The 27,233-nt window shown below is 44.0% G+C and overlaps 1 protein-coding gene across 1 annotated transcript in view; it reads right to left on the minus strand.

Annotated features, from left to right (window-relative positions):
• NAALADL2 (N-acetylated alpha-linked acidic dipeptidase like 2) overlaps positions 1 to 27,233 on the minus strand; it is a 1,070,337-nt gene that overhangs the window by 513,898 nt on the left and 529,206 nt on the right. Inside the window, exon 3 of the mRNA XM_029617369.1 lies at positions 21,056 to 21,329. Coding sequence (XP_029473229.1) covers positions 21,056 to 21,329 — 274 coding nt within the window. The remainder of the gene's footprint in view (positions 1 to 21,055; positions 21,330 to 27,233) is intronic.

The following is a 27,233-nucleotide window of genomic DNA, read 5'->3' on the forward strand; positions in this document are numbered from 1 at the left end:
ACTCAACGCACAATTAAACTCTGGCGGGTAGATTTTCAAAGGGGTACGCGCGTAGGATATGCGCGTACCCCCCAAAAACCTACCCCAACACCCCCTCGCGTGCCGAGCCTATTTTGCATAGGCTCGGCGGCACGCGCAAGCCCCGGGACGTGCGTAAATCCCGGGGCTTGCATGGAGGGGCATGTCGGGGGGGGGGGCATGTCGGGGGCGTGCCAGCAGTGACGCGACGTTTTGGGGGCGGCGCCACCATGGGCGTGGTTTCGGCCCGGGGCGTTCCGGGGGCGTGGCCGCAGCCTCCGGACCAGCCCCCAGGACCGGAACTCGGAGCGGAGCAGCCGGCCGACACGCACAAAGTTACGCCTGCTTCCAGCAGGCGTAACTTTGCCAACAAAGGTAGGTGAGTTTAGATAGGGCAGGGGGGGTGGGTTAGGTAGGGGAAGGGAAGGTGCGGGGGGGGTGGAAGGAAAGTTCCCTCCGAGGCTGCTCCAATTTCGGAACGGCCTCGGAGGGAAAGGAGGCAGACTGCGCGGCTCGGAGCGCCTAGGCTGCCAAATTTGGGCAGCCTTGCGTGCGCCGACCCTGGATTTTAATGGATACGGGCGACTACACACGTATCTATTAAAATCCCGCGTACTCTTGTTCGCGCCTGGTGACTTCCCCTACCTAACCCACCCCCCGGCTCTATCTAAACCCTCCCCCTCCCACCTGCAGATTTACGCCTGCTGAAAGCAGGCGTATATCTGCGCACGCCAGCGGGCTGCTGGCGCGCCATCACCCGACCCGGGGGCTGGTCCGGAGGCCTCGACCATGCCCCCGGGCTGGTGCCATGCCCCCGGTCCTGCCCCGCACCGCCCCCTCACCCTGGACACGCCCCAGGACATGCCCCCGGACACGCCCCTCCCCGCCCCTTTTATGAAGCCCCGGGACTTATGCACACCGGCGGCCTATGCAAAATAGGCGCGCCGGCGCGCAGGGCTTTTAAAATCCGGCCCATAGTTTTTGGGTACTTGCCAGATCTTATGGCCTGGATTGGCCACTGTTGGAAACAGGATACTGGGCTTGATGGACCCTTGGTCTGACCCAGTATGGCATTTTCTTATGTTCTTAGCTTAAATGGTTTCTGCTTAGCATTTTTTCAATTTTAGTGCTGAACATTCACAACATCATAGCTCGTTTTTTTCCTCATGGCATCATCTATTACTGCGATTAAACTGGTTTCTCTAAATATAAATGGCTTCTTACATCCCATCAAATGGAAGAAAGTCTTTTCCTACCTGCATTCCTTGCATACTGATATTGCCTTCATCCAAGAGACTCATCTCAGAACAAGTGAATCCCTTAAATTACAGCAACAATGGATGGACCAAGTTTACTTCAGTCCAGCACTCCATAAAAAGAGTGGTACAATGATTCTGATAAATAAGCGCCTGGGAGCGCAGGTTATAAATCAAATGGCTGACCCAGAGGGACGTTGGAACCTTTTACAAATTAACATCTCTTCAGAAATCTTCATCCTCCTTAACCTGTATGCACCTAACATTGCTGACCCGGAATTTTTTCATAACACATTTGCTCAACTTTTAACCATTGACTCCTCTCAGTGTATCAAAGGTGGTGATTTCAATCAACCTATGGACCCTTTTCTGGATAAAAAAAACATCTGCATGAACCACAGTGTCCAAATCTACCACAGTATTGCAGCATCTGCTTACCACTTTTGGGCTTTCAGATCCTTGGCGATTACTACATCCCACGGACAAGGACTTCACTTTCTACTCTTTTCCCCATTCCTCATACTCTAGGATTGACTTTTTCCTTACTTCTCATCCACATCCAAAAGATTTAGGATGCCAATATCTGCCCAATCTTAATCTCCGATCATGCTGCGGTTACCCTTACATGTTCTCTACAAGCGGCAATTCTGATGAACCAGCAATGGCGCTTCAATTCTACTCTACTAGCAGAATCAGATTTTTCAGACTTTCTTCAGATAAAAATCTCTTAGTATTTTTAATTCAACAATACTGCAGATGTCTGCAGCTTTCAAGGCCATCTGCCACAAAAAAATTGCAAAAAAATTGCAAAAAGCTGTTTTGAACTCTTTACAACAGGAAGTTTCCTCCTTGGAACATGTGCACATCCTTAATCCCACATCTACATCTCTTCAGACACTACTTAAGGCGTGATACCGTTATAACCAACTGCTTATCTGTCAAGTTAAAGTTGGTATCTTCCGGTCTTGAACAATAAATGTGGTTACCTATTATCATCATATTTAAAAAAAAAGGCTGAAAAGAAGAAGATTGTTAAAATCATGTCTCCGACTCAATGCCCACTTACATCAACCGTAGATATTCTCCAAGCTTTCAGAGACTTTTATGCCTCACTATACCAATCAGAAAATATGGCATCATCAGACATGATACACATGTTTTTATCCACTCTGTCATATCCTGTGTTGTCCAAGTCACAACGGACGTTATTGGACGCCCCTATTACAGAGGAAGAAATAAGAAAAGCTATCCTCTCTTTCTGTTGGGAAGGCCCCAGGCCCCAATGAGTTTACTTCAGACTTCTACCAAGTATTCCAGAAAGCCCTCCTACCGCATCTTCATACTTATTTTACCTCCCTCTTTTCCCACCCAGATGCCGCTGATGCTTCTACTGAAGCTTGCATAGTGGTGCTTCCAAAGCCTGGAACTGACTATACTAATGTGGCTAACTATAGGCCCATATCTCTTCTGAATACAGATTATAAAATTTTTGCTAAAATTCTGGCCATCAGGCTCTCTCTGCCTATGTGTTTTCTTATTCTACCTGATCAAACCAGGTTTATTAAACATTGGCTCATAGCCAACAATACCCGCCTTTTCCTGCTCATACAGGAACAAGCAATCTCCCTGTTCAAGCCCGTTGTTGCCATTTCCCTAGATGCAGAGAACGCATTCGACTGCGTCAAAATCCTGGATACAACTCCTGTACAGATCTCCCTCTGCTTTTTTGTATGTAAACAACTTAGCTTCATCACCATTTCCCCTGTTTAGAGGTACATGACAAGGCTGCCCTCTTTCCCCCCTCCTTATTAATCTGGCTTTGGAACCACTACTCCTGGCAATTCGCCAAACGTCAGCTATAGAAGGTATTCTCATTGGTTCTGAAATGTATAAACTGTCTGCTTATGCTGATGACATCCTTCTCTTCTTAACTAACCCCACCCTCTCTATTACTGGATTATTTGATTTGATCTCCTCTTACTCTTCACTTTCTGGCTACAAGATAAACTGGCATAAAACCGAACTACTCCCCTTAAATACTTTAGGCTCCATGGTTGATCTCACAGGTTTTTCAATCCAAAAAGTATCAAATGGGCTCAAATATCTAGGTATTAAATTCTGTACTGACCCGTTACTTACAATCACCAATAACGAACTCGCAATCCTACAGCAAATGCGAGATGTCACCTTACAGTGGTCTCCTTTACATCTTTCCTGGTGGGGCAGATTAGAAACTATAAAAATGGTCTTAGCACCTAAAATTTCTTACTTGCTCTCCATGATCCCTATTTTTTTCTCTAATGATTTTTATGTGCAAATTGAGAGGATACTACAGTGAATTATTTGGCACTAAAAAAACCCCAAAGATTGATCTCGCTAAATTGAAAATGACTAGGCAGACAGGGGGTTGAATTTCCCTGATTTTTACTCCTATCATCACGCGTACATCCTGCAGCAAATTTATCATTTGTTCCCTGATAACTTGGACATTTCCAACCAATCCCGTTGGCTACCCATAGAAAAACATATTATAGCTCCCTACCCTTTTGTGTGCTTCCCTGGCATGACCCTCACTTCTCGACAGGCCTCTAACCCTATAACTCAATCCCTACATTGAGCCTTTATAGAGCTGGATACCATCCGCTCGTCTAATACTCAATCATGGTGAACCTCCAAAATGGCCCCACTTTGGCATAACCTACTTATTAAAATAGGAGGACGTCCAAATAATTGGCAGATCTGGCAAGCATCTGGCATTTGGCTTCTCTCTTTTTCACGATGCCGTACTATTATCTTTTAAAGATCTGCATATCCGACATGGGCTACCAAAAAATAAATTCTATGCTTGGCTGCAGTTACGTGCCTCTCTTTCCTCATCCCCTCCAAAATTCTCAATGGACAAGAACTCTTATATTCTAACCATATATCGGGATCATGTGGAGCAAGGTCATTTAGCCTCTTGTTTTTACAAACTTTTAAAAGAGCTCGTATATGCGTCCTCTAATGTCATTATCCCCAGTTTGGTCCTCAGAGCTCTCATTGACACTGCCATGAGTCTCCTGGGCATACATCTGGAATGTGTATACTTGTATATCTCTGTCATCCAGCTTAACTCAGACTTCTTAATTTATTATGCATAGGGCAATTTGGACACCTTGGAAGCTCCATTGTGCCGATTTTTATTAGATACGCATGCTTGTTGGTCATGCTCAGCAACTAAAGTCACTCTCAGTCACATGCTTTTCTACTGCCCCTGTGTTGGCTTTCTGGACACAGATTTGGTCCGTTGTTTCAAACATCTTACAAATAAATCAACCTATTATATATACTCCTTGGTTATCCTTAAAGGGGCTCATCCATCCCTGAATCTTACTCAGCCCTCCCGTAAGCTCATAGATTTTATTATAACGGTGGGTCTTCACAATATTATGTCAAATTGGAAACCGAGTGATTTACTCTCAGAACATCTTTGGTGGAACTCTGTCTTGTTTATATTGCAAATATGAAAAGGCAATGGCGCTTAAATTTAATAGACTAGCTAAGTGGTCACAGGTGTGGAAGCCCTTAGATAATTACATGGCCTCCCGATCCTAATTACCTTTCCAAATCAGCCTTTTCTGTCACTAGATGCCTTGTCTAGCTTTCTTAACCTTTCACCTTTCACCCCTTCCCTGTAAATCTTTCTTTTTTTTTTCTAGTTCTTTTCCTTCTGCTTTTTTGCTTCTTTTGGTGAACACTTTAATGTCCCTGGAGGTTTATAAGAAACATTTGTCAGTGCATATATTGGTGGGATATAACATGTTTATCAATGGTTTATGTTTCTTTATAATTGTCATTTTCAATTGACTTCATAATAAAAATATTTAAACACAACAGTGGTAACTACAAGTAGAGGATACAACGTGGATGAAACAATTCTATCCTTTAGACTTTTTCCTTTAGTGAATACAGTTATGAAATCTTTACCTGCAAATTATTTGCACATTTGCACAATATGCCTGTTTTAATATCTATAGATATCTATAGAAGAAAAATTAAGAGCACAAACACGTAAAGTGTCTTTTGCCTTAGATGAACTCTGTAGGAGTAAATCCCTATTAGGGTATTTAGCACGGTCATAAACATCTCTCAAGCATTTCATTAGATATCCTCTAATCAAAACCTACCAAGCATAATCTTTGCCTGTGCTTCATACTCACTAGTAGTGAAGCAGAGCCTTCTATGTCTAAGGAATTGGCAAATTTTCATACAAATGTCTAAGATGGCCACTGTCAAAATATAAAGGAGTGTTTCTGTCAGTTGGCTTATGATATAGTTGTCGACAGTTTATTATAAGTATTCTTAATAAGAATGTATCTGTGTAGTACTACAGGTCATCTTGAATTTCAAATCAAATTTTAAAAAGGTCCTTCGAATTTATCCATCCATGAAATTCTAGGCGGTCTTCTTTCAGTCCCTCTCCAAAAAAAAAAAACTTGACTATCATTGATATTATCTTTTCCAAATAAATGGGTGAATTATAGGGATATGCAGAGCAAAAGTTTATGTTCATAAGTCCGTAAGTCGAAAGGGGGTCCCATTTGCGGTCAATATGGGCATATGGAGAATTCCATAAGTTGAGTCTATGTCCATACGTGCACATAAAAATTTAAACCCCTCACCCTCCTTAATCCCCCCCCAAGACTTACCAAAACTCCCTGGTGGTACAGCAGGGAGTCAGGACGCCATTTCTGAACTCCTTTGCGAGGAGCACGTGACGTCGGCGTCATGTCGGAGTGACGCGGCGTCACGTGATTCCCCGCGCGATCACTCCGGGACCCTCGTTGCACCCAAAAGGAAGTTTTGGCCAGCTTGGGGGGGTCAGGAGGCCCCCCCAAGCTGCTGCAAAGGAGCACATGACGTCGGCGTCACGTGCTCCTTTGCGAGGAGCACGTGACGCCGACGTCACGTGCTCCTCGCAAAGGAGTTCAGAAATGGCGTCCTGACTCCCTGCTGTACCACCAGGGAGTTTTGGTAAGTCTTGGGGGGGGGGGGATTAAGGAGGGTGAGGGGTTTACATTTTTATTTAGGATCAACAATCGCGATTTCCAACTTATTCAACATAGCTATATTGAATAAGTTGGAAATCCGATCGTTTTCGCCTCATCACTTTTTTAAGTTAAAAAAAAAAAAGTTGTGTTTTACATTTAAGTTCAAAACGAATGCACACCCCTAGTGAATTATAAAAGCCCTATATGTGCCAAAGCCAGGAGATCCAAGTGTCTATCGGCCCAGTGCACGCTGCAAAAATTTTAAGAAGCACCCGAGTACACTTGTGTCTCCTGGTACGTGAGAACAAATATTTTTTGTAAAAGGTGTGGGGATGTGGGAGTGGTCTGCGAGGAGCATAGGTGGGACATGGGCATTCCAGGAAATATGAATGAAATTAGCGCATAAGTATTTATGTACACCAGCAGGCGCCATGCTCACTATGGGCCAGATTTTAAAAGGGTTACACGCATAAGGTACGCGAGTAACCCTTTTAAAAGGCCCCTGTGCGCGCCGAGCCTATATTGCATAGGCTTTCGGTGCACGCAAAGCCCCGGGATGTGGGTAAGTCCTGGGGCTTTCTTGGGGTGGGGCGTGTCGGGGGTGTGACGCGGTCGGTGCATCATCTGGGGGCGGTACCGTGGGTGTGGTTTTGGCCCGGGGGCATTCCAGGGGAGTGGCCGCGTCCTCCGGACCAGCCCCCGGACCGGAACATGGCGCGCGGCAGCTGGCCTGGTGCACGCAATGTTATGCCTACTTCGAGCAGGTGTAACTTGTGCAACAAAGGTAGGGGGGGGATTTAGATAGGGCCGGGGGGGTGGGTTAGGGAGGGGAAGGTGGGGGAGGTGGAAGGAAAGTTCCCTCTGATTTTGGAGCAGCCTCAGAGGGAACGGGCAGCGCCGCTGGGCTCGGCGCGCGCAGGTTGCACAAATGTGCCCCCCCTTGCACATGCCAACCCCGGATTTTATAAGATACGCGCGGCTACACGCGTATGTTATAAAATCCGGCATACTTTTGTTTTAAAATGTACTCCTATCTGCATAACTTGACCTGCTATGGATGGCATGCAAGTCATGAAACAACAAAAAATAGGGGCGGAGAGAGAGAAGAAGAGAGCCAGGAGCTGGGAACCAGGAGCCGGTGATGAGATTCCCCTCCCCCCACTGTTACATCTAATGAGGGGCACTGACGTCAGAGGGAGGTCCCGATTTACAACCTATTTCATCTGGGCAGCAGCGGCATTCTAAGGGGGAGAGGGAGGAGAGGAGAGCTGAGAGTCAGAAGCCTGTGGTGAGATTCTCGTCTCCCCGATTACATCTTCGGAGTGCTGACATCAGAGGGAGGTCCTAACCTACAACCTATTTCACCTGGGCAGCAGCGGCATCCTAAGAGGGAGAGAGAGAGGTCAAGAGAGCCAGGAGCCTGTGGTGAGATTCCCCTCCCCTAGCTGTTACATCTAATTTGAGCTGCTGAAGGGCTGCATCCCTTATCATGGATTGTTCTCTTGGCATCTGTTTCCATGGGAAGGAAATGAAAGGCCTATATAGCATCTCCTATTGTCCAAGGCCTGATAGAACACCATCTTACCCAGAAACTGAAGAAGCCATAGTGGACTGTGAGGGGGAACTGTCTTGATCTCGGGAGCCTCCCTAAGTCCAGGCATGAACCCTCCACCTCTTCAACTGGAGGTAGATACCATCACCCCAACATACATCAGTTCTCCTGGTGAAGAATTTCCATTGCAAGAGCTGAGGGCACCTGATGTTCAGCTGAAGGGTAATGTTTCTTCTATTATAGACTCATCTCTGAACTTATTAACTATTTTCTCAGATTGTGCAGCTCCCCCCTTGGTTGGGAGTGTGCTTTTGCTTTTATTTTGTCCTTTTCAGTAATGCCCATTGATTCTGCAAATACTAAGGACAATTTTCTTTACAACATCTGGCGGGTGGTAACTTGGGATGATAATACCCTATCTACTTCTTTGTTGCAATTATGAAAAATAACTGAATATATTAGATTTAAATTACAAGAGCATGATGTATAGCTGAAAGCTTTGAATGAGTCAAATTGTAATGTGAAATCCCAATAGAGTATGCTACAAGCTACTAACATTACTATTATTAAAGATATTATATTAGTTTATACTCAGAGAACTTGGAAAAGAGGAGATTTCTAAATTTTCTGCAAACTAGTTTGCTTTCAGCTTTTGAGTTATTGAAAAAAATATTTTGGTGATATCTTAGCAATCCCTGAGAATAAATGCCCTCCATTATATACTGTATATATTACTTCCTGTCAGGTAAGAGAGTAGTGGCAGTAGATGAAGGTGTAATGGACTCTCTGGTGGTTGAGAGTCCTAACCTTGCAGATTTCCTAGAATCATCTATTGATGATATTCCTACTACAGAGTAGTTTCTTTTTCATTTGAGCAGGATAAAAATCTTGTCTTTCAGAAATTTTTTACTTATAAAGATAGGTTGTTTTGTGGCCAGGGAATACATGTTTTTCCGGATGTTTCTAGACTTACGCAAATCCATAGAAAGCAATTTTTGCAATTAAAATATAGAATTATCAAAATGGAAGCTATATTCTTTCTTAGATACCCATGTAAATGTTTGGTTACTTTTTAAGAGAGGAGTTTTGTGTTTACTGACACTTCACACCTTGAAACATTTATTAGGGATAAAACAACTGTCTAGAGGCTCAGGGTAAAAATAGCAGTTGTACTCCCAATATCTAATTATGTATATAAATATATGTTTTTCTGTTTTTGATCTCCCCCATTTAATATGGACTAGATGATTTATAGTATTGAAAAATTGAAGTTTCTTCTTTTCTTGCTTTTTTTTTCCTTTTATGTTTTATATTATTTCATTTATTATTAATGAATTCTCTAATAAAAAATAAATTATAAAAAAAAAAAAATAGGCTAGTCAGTGGGGTTTTAAGGGTTAGGGCTAAAAGGGAGGCAAGTTAGCTAGGAGGTTTAGGAAGTCCTCTCCTTTACTAGGGCAAACTGAAAATGAAGTTAGGGAACAGGTAATTGCATTAGCACATGAATCTACTAAAATCCCCCCCACTTATGTGTTCGAGGCGGGCGTTTGCACACCCAGGAGAATGTCAATGTAAAATTATGCACACATGTACATGCATATAGCCAATTTTATAACAGGTACACATGTTAGGGGTGTGCATTCGTTTTCGCCGTATTGGCGATCCGCAACGTCTATTGCACTATTCGTAGTATTCGTGGGGAAGCGAAACATATCGCGATTCCCCACGAATACACGAATCTTCACTGAATTATTCGGCCACCTAAATAAAAATTTAAACAAACCCCCCACCCTCCTGAACCCCCCCCCCCCCCCAAGACTTACCAAAACTCCCTGGTGGTCCAGCAGGGGGTCCGGGAGCCACCCCCTGCACTCACACCCTCGGTGCCTGTTTCATCATGGCGTCGATAGCCTTTGTCACAGGGGCTACCGGTGCCATTGGTCAGCCCCTGTCACATGGCCATCAGTGCCATCTTGTGCTCCTACCATGTGACGGGCTGACCAATGGCACCGGTAGCCCCTGTGACATAATATGGGCAAAGGCTAACGGCGTCATTTTGAGTACTGGCATCGGACGGCCGGAGTGCACAAGGTCACTCCCGGACCCCCGTTGGACCCCCAGGGACTTTTGGCCAGCTTGGGGGGGCCTCCTGACCCCCACAAGACTTGCCAAAAGTCCAGCGGGGGTCCGGGAGCAAACTCCTGCATGCCGGCCGTCCGATGCCAGCACTCAAAATGGCGCCGATTGCCTTTGCCCTCACTATGTCACAGGTACCGACGATCGGCCCCTGTGACATTGTGAGGGCAAAGGTGATCGGCGCCATTTTGAATACTGGCAGCCGATCGCCTTTGCCCTCACTATGTCACAGGGGCCGACCTGTGACATAGTGAGGGCAAAGGCGATCGGCACCATTTTGAGTACTGGCATCGGACGGCCGGCGAGCAGCAGGTCACTCCCAGACCCCGCTGGACTTTTGGCAAGTCTTGTGGGGAGTCAGGAGGCCCCCCAAGCTGGCCAAAAGTCCCTGGGGGTCCAACGGGGGTGCCGGAACGACCTCCTGCACTCCGGCCCTCTGATGCCAGTACTCAAAATGGCGCCGATAGCCTTTGCCCATACTATGTCACAGGGGCTACCGGTGCCATTGGTCAGCCCCTGTCACATGGTAGGAGCACAAGATGGCGCCGATGTCCATGTGACAGGGGCTGACCAATGGCACCAGTAGCCCCTGTGACAAAGGCTATCGGCGACATGATGAAACTGGCACCGAGGGTGTGAGAGTGCAGGGGATGGTTCCCGGACTCTCCGCTGGACCATCAGGGAGCTTTGGTAAGTCTTGGGGGGGTCAGGAAGGTGGGGGGTTGTAGTTAATTTTAATTTTAGCTGGGACACAAATAGAAATCGCCGTATTAACACATTGGGGCGCCATATGACCGAATGCAACGTATCTGCTCCCCAACGAATCCAAATCACGAATGCAATGTATGGTGTCCCTCTGCACATCCCTAACACATGTACGCACCTATTTTTTGCCTCGGGGAGGGGGGGAGGGGAGTTATTTTTCCTTGTGAGCTTAAGGCATAAAGTGTGTGTTTTATGTTGGGAAAAAAAAGGATCCGTAGTTTTTACTAGCATGGCTAGGGGAGGGTAGCCTTGAGGAGTTCATCACTCCAGCAGTTGGGAGCTGCCATTAGCCACTGGTTGCAGCTCTACCTCCTGGTTGAAACAGCTATAAGTTTGCATCTGAAAATAATCACTTATTATAGTTGGGCTATTTCTTGGCTGGGATTTATAAAAATTGTGTGCCTTTGTGAGGGGTTTATTTTTACTTGTGAGCTTAAGACATAAAGTGTGTGTTTTGTGTTGGAAAAACTCTTCCTTCTGGCTGAGACAGCTACAAGCTATCTGAGGAAAAAAAGAGAAAAAAAATTGTCCTGCAGGTAATCAACTGTTTAATTCCTTCCCTCCCTACTCCTCTACCCACCCATCCCTGAGTTTACCTTTCTTACAGGTCAATACAGTAAAAGTCGTGGGAGAGCGGGCGAGTGCCCACTCTCCCAGTGTGCACACAGGCCACTCTCCTGTGCGCGTGATTCAGTAACAAAATATTCAAATTAGAGCTCACGGTAAAAAGAGGCGCTAGGGACACTAGCACATTCCTAGCGCCTCTTTTTTGACAGGAGCGGCGACTGTCAGAGAGTTTGACAGCCAATGCTCAATTTTGCCAGCATCGGTTCTCAAATCCGCTGACAGCCACGGGTTCGGAAAGCAGATGCCGGCAAAATTGAGCATCCGGTTTTCAACCCGCGAGCTGCGGGCCGATTTTAAATTTTTTTTAACTTTTGGGACCTCGGACTTAATATCACCATTATATTAAGTCGGAGGGTCTACAGAAAAGCAGTTTTTACTGCTTTTCTGTACACTTTCCCGGTGCCGGCAGAAATTAACGGGGGGGGGGGGGGGGGGGTTAGATGCACGTCCAAACGCGGCTTAACAGTGCGCTCTGCCGGAGCACACTGTACTGTATTGGCCTGTTAAATAGTCTTTCCTGGACTCCTAGATAATTCGTTTCAAATCTCCCATTTGAAACGAATTATCTAGGAGTCCAGGAAAGACTATTTAACAGGCCAATACTGTACAGTGTGCTCCGGCAGAGCGCACTGTTAAGCCGCGTTTGGACGCGCATCTAACCCCCCCCCCCCGAAACTAATAGCGCCCGCAACATGCAAATGCATGTTGATGGCCCTATTAGTTATTCCTGTGTGATTCAGTAAGTAAAATGTGCAGCCAAGCAGCACATTTTACTTTCAGAAATTAGCGCCTACCCAAAGGTAGGCGTTAATTTCTGCCGGCACCGGGAAAGTGTACAGAAAAGCAGTAAAAACTGCTTTTCTGTAGACCCTCCGACTTAATATAATGGTGATATTAAGTCCGAGGTCCCAAAAGTTAAAAAAAATTTAAAATCGGCCCGCGGCTCGCGGGTTGAAAACCGGATGCTCAATTTTGCCGGCATCTGCTTTCCGAACCCGTGGCTGTCAGCGGATTTGAGAACCGATGCTGGCAAAATTGAGCATTGGCTGTCAAACTCTCTGACAGTCGCCGCTCCTGTCAAAAAAGAGGCGCTAGGAATGTCCTAGTGTCCCTAGCGCCTCTTTTTACCGTAAGCTCTAATTTGAATATTTTGTTACTGAATCACGCGCACAGGAGAGTGGCCTGTGTGCACACAGGCCACTCTCCTGTGCGCGTGGTAGGCCACAGAAAGTGGTATTATCTGAGCAGTAAGGAATAGTTCCTTACTGCTCAGATAATAGTAACTTAAACTGTCATATTGCTTGTAATAATTGGTCTTCATATTATACTTATTAATCTTTGCTGCCAAACACTGACACTTTTTTATTTCAAATACTGTTAAAAATCTTTGCTAGAGCCTAAATTTTTCCTAACCCTATGTATATGATTTTAAGGAATCAGTAATAAATAACAACATGTCTTTTATTCAATGCAACAATTGTGGTACTTATGTTCAAGGCTTATCATTTGGAGATTCAAAGACTGTCCCTTTTGCCTTCAACTGTCTGCAATTAAAATGGAGATGATTTATCTAAGGGAGGAATTGTCCAGGTTTCAAATAACCTAGAACCATCCAGTATCTCTCACCCATCTCCCAGAAAGGTTTCAGAAACCCAGGAAAAAATGGTTTACAGTGGGCTCTGGTTGAACAAGACATGTGACAAGCAGACACCCACCTTCCCCAACTTTACAGCATCCTATGCATCTACCCCCACTCCCACAGAGGTGTCAGACATCCATGATTCAAAAACCCAGGAACAATTGGATAACAGTGGGATCTGGCAGATTAAGGCCTCTGGTGAAGAGATACCCACTCTCCTCACTGTTAACCCTACATAATGCTTTTTCTGCATTGGAGAATGAGGAAACCTCAGCAATCGAATCTGAAGTGATTTATAAAAGTGATCACCCAATACACCCAAAAGCCCTTCAACATAATCAAATGTCTTAAAAGAAAACTGTTTCTGCTGGGAGATTCAAACAGATTAAAAGAACCAAATTGGGAGCACATTTTGATGGTGACACAACAGTTAAATGCCTTCCAGGATCCTCAGCTAGTAGAAATGCTAACCAGATAGCTCAAGTCATGAGCTCCAATGACCAATAGAAATGGTATCCATGAAGCACAGAAAGATTTCCAAAATCTAGGAAAGATGATAACACCCTGCAAAGACTATTGCTTTTTCGGAAGAATTACCTGTTTAAGGAAAGGGAAATGAGAAGATGTACAGGAAGTGGTTTTGGATACATTGGAGATTGGGATCATGTATAGAGCAGTAAAAGGCTATATGGTAAGGATGGCTTACATTTGTTTATAGCAAGGAGGTGGATGTTGTGAGAAATTCAGATTATATTTTATCAGACATTTAAGCTAAAGAATGAGGGTGGCAGGAGATGGCCAATGAAATTGACATCACCCCCAAGCAATACAGGAAGTGGGAGGAGAAAAATAACAAAATCAATCAGCTCAAAAAAGCAGGAAAGGAGTCTAGGAAGTAGAACAAATCAAGAGAAAAATTTGAAAGCTATGACTACAAATGCTCATAGTTTGGGCAATAAAATCCCAGACTTGCAAGTGCTAATGGTGGAGGCAGACTTGGACATTGTTGCTGTTATACATGGTTCACAGATTATCATGATTGAGATAAGGCCATACCAGGCTATAACTTGTTAAGGAAGGACAGAGAGAACAGAAAAGGGGAAGGAGTAGCTCTTTATGTCAAAAACAATATCCAAGCAACTGATTTGCAAAGAATGTGAGGTAAAGAAGACGCAATATGGGTCATCCTAAAAAAAGATGATGGTGCATCCATTTTTACTGGAGTGGTTTACAGGCCTCCGACTCAAATGGAAGAAATAGACAGGGATATGGTCAAAGACATCCAAAAGGTAGGAAAGAAGGGAGAAGTGTTGACTATCAGACATTGACTGGAGTATCCCATCTGCAGATTCTATCAGAAGTAGAGATATAGTGGATGCCCTGCAAGGGGCTCTGTTCAAACAAATAGTAGGGATGTGCAGACAAAAAGTTTATGTTCATAAGTCGAAAAGGGGGGTCAATTTCGGTCAATATGGACATATGGAGAATTCCATAAGTTGAGTCTATGTCCATACGTGCACCGGTTCCCTAAATAAAAATTTAAACCCCTCACCCTCCTTAATCCCCCCCCAAGACTTACCAGAATTCCCTGGTGGTCCAGCGGGGAGTCAGGAAGCCATTCCTCTATTCCTTTGCGAGGAGCACGTGACGTCCGCGTCACGTCGGAGTGACGCGGCCGTCACGTGGTCCACCGCGGTTCCGCTCCCGGACCCCTCCTTGGACACAAACGGAACTTTTGGCCAGCTTGGGGGGGCCTCCTGACCTCCCCAAGCTGACCGCACAGAAAAGATTTCACTATAGTCCCCGAACCAGGAATCAGAACCGATTCCGGTTCCGATTCACATCTCTAATGATTATCACAGCTCCATTTCTCAACTGGTTTGATAATAGGGATGTGCAATTGTTTTTCCTGAATTAGGCAATTTCAACGAAATTGCCTAATTCGGAATGGTTCGGAAGAACTGAAAAACGATTTATTTTTTTCTGAAATTTCGGCAAAAATTCATTTTTGAGTTAGTGCACTCTAACAGGAGTTAGCGTGTGCAAGTTATAAAATCGGACATAAATGAGCGCGCGCCGGGTAGTGCACGTAGATGTAGGCTGTGCGCGCTCCTTTTACAATCTACCCCTAAAGGATTAAGTCTAAAGGACAGAATGGCATTCTCCACATTTTGTTACTGCTAGTAATCAAATGGGGAATTTTCAAAGTGACAGTTGGCATATTTATCCTCAAATGATGCAGACCATGGCTTTTATACACCCTAGGACTGGAGCTAAATCTGTGAAAAGGGATTTTATGGATTGTTACTCCCTTTGGGAGCAGGCAAAGAATTAAAAACTCACCTACTTAAGCCTGCATTTGATTGGTACACTAGTCAATAGTTTAGTGGCTTTAGCCGGAATCCATAAAATCTTTGGGGCAGATTTTCAAAGGCTATGTGTGTAACATACGCGTGTAACCTAAGGAAATCTGCACCTGCACGCGCCGAGCCTATTTTGCATAGGCTCGGCAGCGCACACAAGCCCTGGGACGCGCGTATGTCCTGGGCTTGCAAAAAGGGGTGGTTCGGGGGCATGGTGTCGGCTCGGGGGCGTGTTTGGGGGCATGGTGGTGGTCCAGGGGCGTGGCCGAGTGTCCTGACACAGCGGCCTGTGTCGGGGCCTGCCGCGCCAGCAGACAGCCAGCGCGCATAAGTTATGACTGCCCGGAGGCAAGTGTAACTTCCTGGATAAAGGTTAAGAGGGGGATTTAGGTAGGGCTGGGGGGTGGGTTAGATAGGGGAAGGGAGGGGAAGGGAGGGGAAGGTGGGGGGAGGCAGAATGAAAGTTCCCTCCGAGGCCGCTCCGATTTCGGAGCGGCCTCGGAGGGAACGGGCAGTGCGCGCAGTGCTCGGCGCGCGCAAGGTGCACAAATGTGCACCCTCTTGCACGCGCGGACCCTGGATTTTATAAGATACGCGTGGCTACGTGCGTATCTTATAAAATCCGGCATACTTTTGTTTGCGCCTGGTGCGCGAACAAAAGTTTGCGTGGGCGTACTTTTCTAAAATCTACTCCTTTATGCATTACAAAGTTCTTATTTATTTTTTATTTGTTTTGATTATGTTTTATTTATTAATGTTTTACTATTTTATGTTTTACAAGAATATGCTTGTGAACTTTGTAAGTCACCCAGAACATAGGATGGTGCAGCATATACATTAGAAAAAAAATACATGTAGCAGATGAATTAAACATGAACAGCGCATTAATATCACCCTCACTACTGCCATGGTCATCATGGACACTCTTTCCAAAGAGAAGCAAACAGGACAGCCAACTCTTTTGCTTTTGATGCATGACCAAATCATATGTGACAGAACCTTACATACACTGACCCATTAATTTTTCAAGAAATGCTACTATGAACTAAACTGGTTTTATAAAGATTTCCTTTTCTTGACACTTTTCAGTTTAGCCAATAGCAACATCTCAGAAGACAATGTATTACCAATAAAAATTTTGCTTTTATGCAGGATCCAAGATGGTGTCTACACTAATGGCTTGAGATTTTCCTTGTAAACAAATTGCTGATTTTTTTCCTCAAAATGTCCCATACTTGCTTCAAAAGGAGTGCAAAGTAAAGGACTTACCCTGGGGTCTATCCTGAGTCACCCCATGTTGGTTCTATGGATGCCCACGTCATTTGCAGTGTATCAGCATCAGGAGTAGAGTTGCTGGGGAGCTGAAGCTGTAGAAGAAGGGCAAGCTTCCCCCCTCCTAACTCATTCTTCTCTTTGTCCCCGATGATGACAACTGTACCAGCCAACCGTGCTGCAATCTGGGACCTGAATGAGAGTTATGAACGGGTGCAGACTGATGACACTGGCAACCAAGTGTTTCTGACAGGAAACCCTCCTCTGGGGTGATAAGAAGGCAGATGTCAAGTGAGTTTTTCCTCAGTGAGTTGACCAGACTCTCAGCTTCTGGAAGGCAGAGTATGGAAGAAGAAAGATGCTTCCTATCTTCCTCCAGCAGCTGTGGTCATACTTACACCTCAACAGCTTTCTTTGGCAAGACCAGCACAGATAACTGGATTCTATTTGGGAAGTGCTCGAGGGTCTCGACAATTCTCTTACAACTCAGTTAAACTTTCTAGTTCTGAAATCCAATGACAGCAAATATTGGAAACTTATGAATATGTCTCAACAAATGTATTAAATTAAACAGGGTTATGGCTCTATTAAATCCCCTTCAGGATTCTTTCCTAAAAGAAAACATGTTGGCGATGAATAAACCAGAGAATTTTGTTAACTTTCCTAAAGTACCATATATTCTACCTAAAGATTGACATTTTGAAAGTTCAGGCGCAAGCAGTTCCTCACTGTCTATAGCATATTTTTGGCCTCCGTTTAGAAAAGGTAATGAGTTACAACTCACACGGTGATTTTGGAACCATTAGAACCTGCAAGTTTGAACATTACTAATGTCTTGGAGAATTCTGATGCTGCTCAAGCACAGCCAGCAACTATGGTTGTAACATTTGCTTTTGAACTGGATAGATACTGGGTATTAAAACTGTTTTTTAGACTTCGTACGGAGCCCTTTCTACACCTTCATGTTTGGGTCTTCTCAGATGTTTCAAAGCAGACCCAGAAGAGGAAACAATTTCTGTCACTTAGACCTAGAGTGTTACATACTGGAGCTTTTTTATTGTTAAAATGTCCTTGTAAATGGCCCTGAAGAAAACTCTTGGACACCTATTTCTAATATCCTAGATAAAGAGATGCTACAGGACTTCTATCACTTGCATCCTCAAAAACCAAGACCTAGTAGGAAACAGCATGGACGCCCTTTGAAGGGGGGTACTGTTGCGTCCGTCGGTCTTCAACTGCTTCGCCGTCTGCCTCACCTTATTCACGGCTCCTCCCGCTTACCTGGGCAAGATGGCTACTGCCGTGTCTACAAGCTGACCTCTCTGGCGTCCCCAGAATGGCTATGGTGCAGCCTCCCGCCATTGCTCCTCCCAGGTACCTACTAGGGTGCACACACGCGTGCAACCCACGTCTTTGTACCACCTTTGGCGTGAACCTTGAGGGCGTTCCCTCATGCTGATGTCACACCATCTGGGTATATTACTTTCATCAATTTGCTAGCTCCCCGAGTTAGCAAGGACTCAAATCCGTTCTTGTCTACACTACTTTTCTGCTTCTGTGCTGCCGCAGGAAGCTCACTCTCTCTCTGCCCTTTGGGGTATATACTAACCTGGGTACCCGCTCCTCGGGGGCCCTCTGCTTTATTTCAGGTGCCTTTCAGGGAACAGGTTCTTGCTCCTCAAGGGCCTGCTCTCCCTGCCTCAGTGCCTGTACCTTCTACAACATACTTGGTGGAATCAGATACCAACAGCTAACACCTAGTGAGTACTCTAACTCTCAGTCTATCTCATCCACAGTATCTCCTCGTTGGAAGACCTGCTGCAGAACCTCCTGACGTCATCTAGGAGAGAAGGGCTCCCTCTACCGAGGTCCCTGAAACTACAACCACAAACTGCCTAACTACTGCCACCTCTGGTGGAGATCTTCAAGCTGTCTAATAAAGAACTATCCTGTGTTTTGTGTGTATGAGTCTAGCCCAGTGCTGTGGCTCCTCATGGGGCTCCTCCTCGTGGGTGTGGTCATCTCCACAGCACCCAAGGATCCACAAAACACACACTATTATAACAGTTCCCTCCCAGTCTTCTCCTTAATTGGAGCAGACTGGGAGGCCCATTCTCATGGCTGCATGTAGTTTTCTAAAATTAGGCCCCCACGCGCAATGCCTGCACATGCGCATGTGGATTATAAAGTCTGGTGAGCATGTGCACGCGGCCCCAGATTTTATAATGTTATAAAATCGGTGTGTCCATGTGTGTGCACACCTTTAAAATTCTACCCCTTAGGCTGCAAAAAACAGAGAGAGAGGTACATTTATAGGCAATATATTTCTTCTAAGTGCATAAGAAGAATAAGATCTGGAGGACATCATATCTGATGATCTTAAGTTGGCTAAACAGGTAAATAAATTGATTGCAATAGTCATAAAGATTCTTGGCTGCCTAGGTAGAGGAATGATCAGTAGAAAAAGGGAGATTATATTGCCCCCTGTATAAGACCCTGGTGAGACCTCATTTGGATGGAATTCTGGGTGCAGTTATGGAGACTGCACCTTCAAAAGGATATAAAACATTTGAAGTCAGTCCAGCAGGTGGCTACTAAAATGTTCAATGTGGAATAAGGGAGATATTATAGAGACATTTTAAATACTACCACAGTTTCCATGCAAAGAAAGTAAGCCTCTTTCAAAGGAAAGGAAGCTCTAGAGGGGGTCATGGGATGAGTTTCAAAGGGGGTGTCTGATTCAGGAGTAATCTAAGGAGATTTCTCTTTACAGAGAGGGTGATTGATGCATGGAACAGCAACTCCATGGAGGTAGAGACAAAGACAGTATTTGATTCTAGAAAGCATGGGATAAACATATATCCAAAGCAGAAAGCCTGTGAGGGAGTTAGTTGGAGCGTTAGATGACTGAGGGGTTAAAGTGGCACATAGAGAAGATAAAGTCATCATAATTTCTTTGCTTTGGTGTTTACTGAAGAGGATGTTGGGGAAGTACCCATTCCAGAGAAGGTTTTCATGGGTAATGATTCAGATGGACTGAACCAAATCATGGTGAACCTAGAAGATGTGGTAGGCCTGATTGAAGAGTAGTAAATCACATGGAACAGATGGTATACACCCCGGGGTTCTGAAAGAACTCAAAAGTGAAATTTCAGATCTAATAGTAAAAATTTGTAACCTATCATTAAAATCATCCATTGTACCTGAAGACTGGAAGGTGGCTAATGTTACCCCAATATTTAAAAAGGGTTCCAGGGGTGATCTGGAAAACTACAGAACAGTTAGCCTGACTTAAGTGCCAGGAAAATAGTGGAAAGTGTTCTAAAGATCAAAATCATAGAACATATAGAAACTAAGGCATGGTTTAATGGATAAAGTCAGCATGAATTTACCCAAGGCAAGTCTTGCCTCATGAATCTTCTTCACTTTTTAGAAGGGTTTAATAAACATGTAGATAAAGGTGAACCAGTAGATGTAGTGTATTTGGATTTTCAGAAGGCATTTGACAAAGTTCCACATGAGAGGCTTCTAAGAAAAGTAAAAAATCATGGGATAGGTGGCGATGTCCTTTCATGGATTACAAACTGGTTAAAAGACAGGAAACAGAGATTAGGATTAAATGGACCATTTTCTCAGTAGAGGGGGGTGGGCAGTGGAGTGCATCAGGGATCTGTACTGGGACCCGTGCTTTTCAATATATTTATAAATGATCTGGAAAGAAATACGACGAGTGAGGTAATCAAATTTTCAGATGATACAAAATTATTCAGACTAGTTAAATCACAAGCAGGTTGTGATAAATTGCAGTAAGACCTACTGATTATGGAAAATTGGGCATCCAAATGGCAGATGAAATTTAAAATGGATACATACAAGGTGATGCATATAGGGAAAATAACTCATGCTATAATTACATGATGTTAGGTTCCATATTAGGAGCTACCCCCAGGAAAGAGATCTAGGCATCATAGTAGATAATACACTGAAATTGTCAGCACAGTGTGCTGCGGCAGTCAAAAAAAGCAAACAATTGCTTTTACGTGCATGATCAGGCCTTGTTGAAAATTGGCTCAGCGTATGCAAGGCCCGTCCACACCAGTAAGGACCGGAATTTATGCGCACCGGTCATTTAAAATCTTCCTGTAAATGTATAACATTGCATTTTTTTTGTATTAAATTTTAGGTTCCTGACCCTAGACCTTTTCTCAAGCTTTGCTAGATCCCTCGTCATATTTTCTACACCTTCCTGTCTGCGCAGATTTTGGTACCAGCAACAGAAAGACAAACCTCCTAATCAGCTATGATAGTATTTTAAACATCATATTTATGACTTGTCTCTTACTTAAATTTAGATGAAAGTCGTACTTTTCTGTTTCATGATAAAATATCCATCTTACCTCAAGAAACCCTTTGGCAGAGTAGGCAGCATATGAGAACAGAAGTTCCTGGCTGGGTTGCTCTTTCGTCTCTTTATCACACTGCTGTCCATTGGGATAAAAACATTGTCCGCTTTTTTGTTCAGTGATTGTATTTGGAGAAGAGTCTGGCTGTTCAAGCAGGACAGAGTAATTCAGCATCTGAACTTCTTTTAGGCCTAGCTGACTCCATTCAACCATAAGCTCCTTTGCAAGATCTGTATCAGTCTTAGTGTTGTACAGCTGTGTTAGATTCCTGGAAAAAAAATCAGAATAAGGGAATAGTAGATTTATAAATAAAATTAGTTATACTGAATCTCTATTTGCATAAGACTGCACTAATTTGTTATATACTTTCAGTCAATTGTATGGTATTCAATGTAAAAAACTTGTTTCACATTCTGCTCATTTCAAATTTTTCTTGCAATTTTGCACTATGATAGCTATCCGTATTGCCCTTTTTATGAAATACGTCAGTAAAGCGCTTGTACCTCTAAAGGAGAACTTGATTAGCAATCTGTAGAATCACAGTTGCTATATGTATTTTAGTACTCAAGTGCAACCTCAGATCTCCTTCTCAGAATCTTCTGCCCCATCTACATAGAAAATGAAGACAGCACCAGATGTTTCCACAAAACCAGCAATGGCAACATGCAAATCTTCTTTGTATTATTTAATTTATTATATTATGAATCAAAAAACTGCCTTCCTAATGTGTGATTATCTGTGTTTCTGATGAAACTTGGACCTGAAGAATTCTTTTTTCTTGGCCTTTTAAACTCGTTCTTTCAAATCTTTGAGTAAACAATTATCAATTCCATTTCTATTTACCCACATGGAAATAGGCTCTTTGAAAATTGCTGACATTGTTTTGAGGTGCTTCCCATGGGCAGAGTTAGGTCGGGGGGAGGCAACAACGCACAGAGTTTTGGATTTTTGAAATTACACACTGGCAAGAAGATCCACAGAAAAATCTGGTACAAATCTCTTTGGGTACTTTTGCCAGGGGTAATAATCAAAGCAAAACATCTCATGTAGTTTGGTTTGCTTTGATGATTGGTGCAAACGCCATGAGCAAACTGTGCCCACTGAGTTTGCTCTGCTGTGGGCAGTATGATTAGTGCTTTCTAAGGGCCTAATTTTCAAAATCATTTGCATGCTTAAAAATGGGTTTTACATGTGTAAGTAAACTTTAAGAGGTAGATTTTAAATGCACTGCTTGTGCAAAAACAACCAGATATGCACATATGTGCGCCATGTGAGGCCTACACAAATTTTAAGAAGCCAGGAAGGGCATGTGTACAGAATAAGGAGGCTGAAAAGGGGCAGATCATGAGAGAGAGAGAGAATATATATATATGTTCCATATTAGAGAGGCACTTTGAATCAGGGTGGATTGGGATTAGGGAAGGTGCTTATACAGACACATTCAGAGGTATTCATAGTAAAATTGACATCAGTAAAGAATTATAGCCCTTATAACTGATGAAAAGTCTAACAAGAGGAATTGATTTGTACACTGCAGTGCTAGCTGCATTGAACAATTCTACACTTTTTTATCACTTACAAGGGCTAGAATTCTTTACTGATATCAATTTTAACTATGAATACCTCTGAATGTGTCTGTAACACTAGAAACAGCATCCAAGCGGTACGGAGAGATTTCCAGTCTCTAGCGAAGCAGATTAGTCACATGGTGACAACCATTGCCTTTTCAGAAGTGTACCTGTTCAGGGAAAGGGGAAGGAGAGGCTAAGCCATATGAATAACTTCAATGTATGGCTCAAATCCTGGTGTAAGGTACAAAGGTTTGGATTTATTGGGGGCTGGGGCCGTGTATGGAATAATAAAAAGCTCTTTGTCAAAGATGACTTACATCCGTATGTGGCAAGAAAAAGGATCCTAAGAGATAAATTCAAATCCTATGTCATAAGGCATTTAAACTAGATGCCGGGAGTGGCAGAAAGAAATTAGAATGTCACCCCCCAAATACAAATGCAATGGAAAAGGGTGAAGTGGATAACAAAACTCAACTAAATAAGTCACAAAAGGAGTGCAAGAAAAGCAATAACCTGAACGAGAAAAGATGGAAAACTATGAGCATAAATGCTCGTAGTTTGGGCAATAAAATCCAAGATCTGCAAATCCTAATGGTGGAGGTGGACTTGGACATTGTAGCGGTCACGGAGACGTGGTTCACAGAATCTCATGATTGGGATATGGCAATACCGGGCTATAACTTGTTAAGGAAGGACAGAGAGGACAGGAAAGGGGAGGATTGGCTCTTTATGTCTGAAGCAATATCCAAGCATTTGAGCTGCAAGAAAGATGGGGCAAAGAAGAAGCACTATGGGCCGACCTAAAAAAAGATGATGGGGCATCCATTTTTATTGGAGTGGTTTACAGGACTCTAAATCAAATGGAAGAACTTGACAGAGATCTGGTTGAAGACATCCAAAAGATGGGAAAGAAGGGAGAAGTGCTGATTGTAGGAGATTTTAATCTGCCGGATGTAGACTGGAGAATCACTTCTGCAGAATCTAACAGTAGTAGAGGGGGCTCTGTTCAAACAAAGGGGCTCTGTTCAAACAAAGGGGCTCTGTTCAAACAAATGGCAATGGAACCCACGAGGGAGGGAGCTATACTCGATTTAGTGCTCACTAATGGAGATAATGTCTCTAATGTCCAGGTGGGTGCCCACCTCAGCACCAGTGATCATCAAACGGTATGGTTTCATATCACAAATAGGATATGGAGAAGAAGCACGAAGACCCGAGTTTTGCAGTTCAAAAACACGGACTTTGATGAAATGGGGAAGTACCTGGAGGAAGAAATAGAAGTCTGGGAGAACAAGAGAGATGTGGAACAACAGTGGACCAAACTAAAAGGAGCAATTACCAAGGCAACTATTCTATATGTTAGAAAAGTAAAGAAAAGCAAGAGAAAAATGAAACCTATGGTTCTCAAAGGAGGTGGCTAACAAAATAAAAGCTAAAAGAACAGCGTTCAAGAAATATAAAGGATCCCAAAGGGAGGAGCACAAGGAAGAATATCTGGTGGAACTGAGGGAGACAAAGAAAGTAATCAAGACAGCAAAAAGTCAAGCGGAAGAAAGGATTGTCAAATGGGTAAAGTGAGGTGACAAAACATTTTTCAGATACATCAGAGAAAGGAGAAAAGTCCAAAGTGGTATAGTGAAATTGAAAGGTGAAAAGGATCAATGAGTGGAGAGAGATGAAGAAATGGCGGAAATATTAAACGAATACTTCAGTTCGGTGTTCACTAAAGAGGACCCTGGAGAAGGACCGTCACTATTTAACAAGAAACTGGAGGGGAGTGGAGTAGATGTAACTCCTTTTACAGAAGAGAATGTATGGGAAGAGCTAGGAAAGCTAAAAGTGGACAAAGCCATGGGGCCTGGTGAGGTTCATCCCAGGATACTGAGGGAGCTCAGAGATGCGCTTTCCAAGAGTTGGAGCAGAGGAGGCTGGAAACAACAGGCCGGTTAGCCTCACCTCGGTGGTGGGAAAAGTAATGGAGTGAACACTCTGAGAAACGCCACACTGTTTTAAAACGCAGATGTAAAGCCCTTGATGAAGGACATGTAGAAGTCCGAAACCCGGTAAGGTGTCGGGCATTAAAGAGCTTGTGTGAAGGTCCACAATGCTGAAAAGTTTGGCAGAATATTCATGGTTGTTTTACAGCAGAGAAACAAGCGTGTCAACATAAGATAAGTACATCGCTTAATATAAAATGTTTGGAGAAGAAAATAATTATAAGATACTAAAATCTTCATGAATTACGTTGAAGAGAATTTTGGATATTGGTACATGTCATTAAGACAATGATAATGGTTTTAACTCACGGGTGAAATAAGCACATAAAAAAATAATCAAAAAATTATGCCCTAATATGGACTGACCGATGATTATATATAAGGCTGAGTGATATTGGCTGTTTAACCACACAATGATGCCTAGTATGATGGTCAAATATTCTACAGTAGCGTCACAAAAGTTGTTATGAATGAGGAAGCGGGTCATCAGTGGAAGCTTGTAGCAGTGAATGATGACATAAGCTTAATTGGCATCTCAGAGAGATGGTGGAAGGAGGATAACCAATGGGACAGTGCTATACCGGGGTACAAATTATATTGCAATGACAGAGAGGAGCATCTGGGAGGTGGGGTGGCACTTTATGCCTGGGATTGCATAGAGTCCAACAGGATAAAGATCCTGCATGAGACTAAATGCACAATTAAATCTTTATGGGTAGAAATCCTTTTTGTGTTGGGGAAGAGTATAGTGATAGGAGATACTACCGTCTAGGGATGTGAATCGTTTTTTGACGATTTAAAATATCTTCCGATATATTTTAAATCGTCAAAAATCATTAGGGCCACGATACAATACCAATTCCCCCGATTTATCGTTAAAAAATCGTAAATCGGGGGAAGGGGGAGGGCAGGAAAACCGGCACACTAAAACCCCCTAAAACCCACCCCCGACCCTTTAAATTAAATCCCCCACCCTCCCGAACCCCCCCCCCCAAATGCTTTAAATTACCTGGGGATCCAGCGGTGGTCCAGAACGGTGGCGGTCCGGAACGGCCCCCTCAATTGAATCCTTTTGTCTTCAGCCGGCGCCATTTTGCAAAATGGCCGCCGCAAAATGGCGGCGGCCATAGACAAAAACGATTCGACGCAGAAGGTCGTTCCGGACCCCCGCTGGACTTTTGGCAAGTCTTGTGGGGGTCAGGACGCCCCCCCAAGCTGGCCAAAAGTTTCTGGGAGTCCAGCGGGGTTCAGGAAGCGATTTCTTGCCGCGAATAGTTTTCCGTACGGAAAATGGCACCGGCAGGAGATCGACTGCAGGAGGTCGTTCAGCGGGGGTTCGCCGCTGAACGACCTCCTGCAGTCGATCTCCTGCCGGCGCCATTTTCCGTACGGAAAACGATTCGCGGCAAGAAATCGCTTCCTGAACCCCGCTGGACTCCCAGAAACTTTTGGCCAGCTTGGGGGGGCCTCTTGACCCCCACAAGACTTGCCAAAAGTCCAGCGGGGGTCCGGAACGACCTCCTGCGTCGAATCGTTTTTGTCTATGGCCGCCGCCATTTTGCGGCGGCCATTTTGCAAAATGGCACCGGCTGAAGACAAAAGGATTCAATTGAGGGGGCCGTTCCGGACAGCCGCCGTTCTGGACCACCAGGTAATTTAAAGCATTTGGGGGGGGGGGGGGGGTTCGGGAGGGTAGGGGATTTAATTTAAAGGGTCGGGGGTGGGTTTTAGGGGGTTGGCTCACGATTTTAACGATTTTTCACGATATTTTTAAAACCCAAACGGCAACAATACGATTCCCTCCCCCTCCCAGCCGAAATCGATCGTTAAGACGATCGAGGACACGATTCACATCTCTACTACCGTCCACCTGGCCAAGATGGTGAGATGGACAGTGAAATGCTAAAGGAAATTAGGGAAGCTAACCAAATTGGTAGAGCAGTAATAATGGGAGATTTCAATTAACAGAGTACACTGGTGCAGGAAAAATTATTATATCACCACCAAAAATTCCACAAAAGTCTTTTATTGCACTTCAAAGCAAAATCAGGTGAAACAGTGTTGCAGTGACGGCAACTCCACGAATTAAAGGACATGTACATTAAAGTCTTCTCAAATGTACAATGGAGCGCTCCATTGTACATTTGAGAAGACTTTAATGTACATGTCCTTTAATTCGTGGAGTTGCCGTCACTGCAACACTGTTTCACCTGATTTTGCTTTGAAGTGCAATAAAAGACTTTTGTGGAATTTTTGGTGGTGATATAATTTTTCCTGCACCAGTGTACTCTGTTACTTGCGTATGTGCAAGGCTTTTTTTGCTTCGGTCTTTTCTAGATTTCAATTAACCCAATATTGACTGGGTAAATGTAACATCAGGGCATGCTACAGAAATAAAGTTCCTGGATGGAATAAATGACAGTTTTATGGAGCAATTGGGTAAGGAACTGATGAGAGAGCAATTTTAGATCTAATAGAGATGTGAATCGGAACTGTAATCTGATCGGTTCTGGTTCCGATTCAAATCTTAAAATGTTTATTGTCCGGCCCGATGGGGTTTTTGTGTATTGGCTGCGCTCGATCCGATAAACAAAAATCCCACCC

This window comes from Rhinatrema bivittatum, chromosome 9 (assembly GCF_901001135.1).
Source record: "Rhinatrema bivittatum chromosome 9, aRhiBiv1.1, whole genome shotgun sequence".
NCBI classification, from domain to species: Eukaryota; Metazoa; Chordata; class Amphibia; order Gymnophiona; family Rhinatrematidae; genus Rhinatrema; species Rhinatrema bivittatum.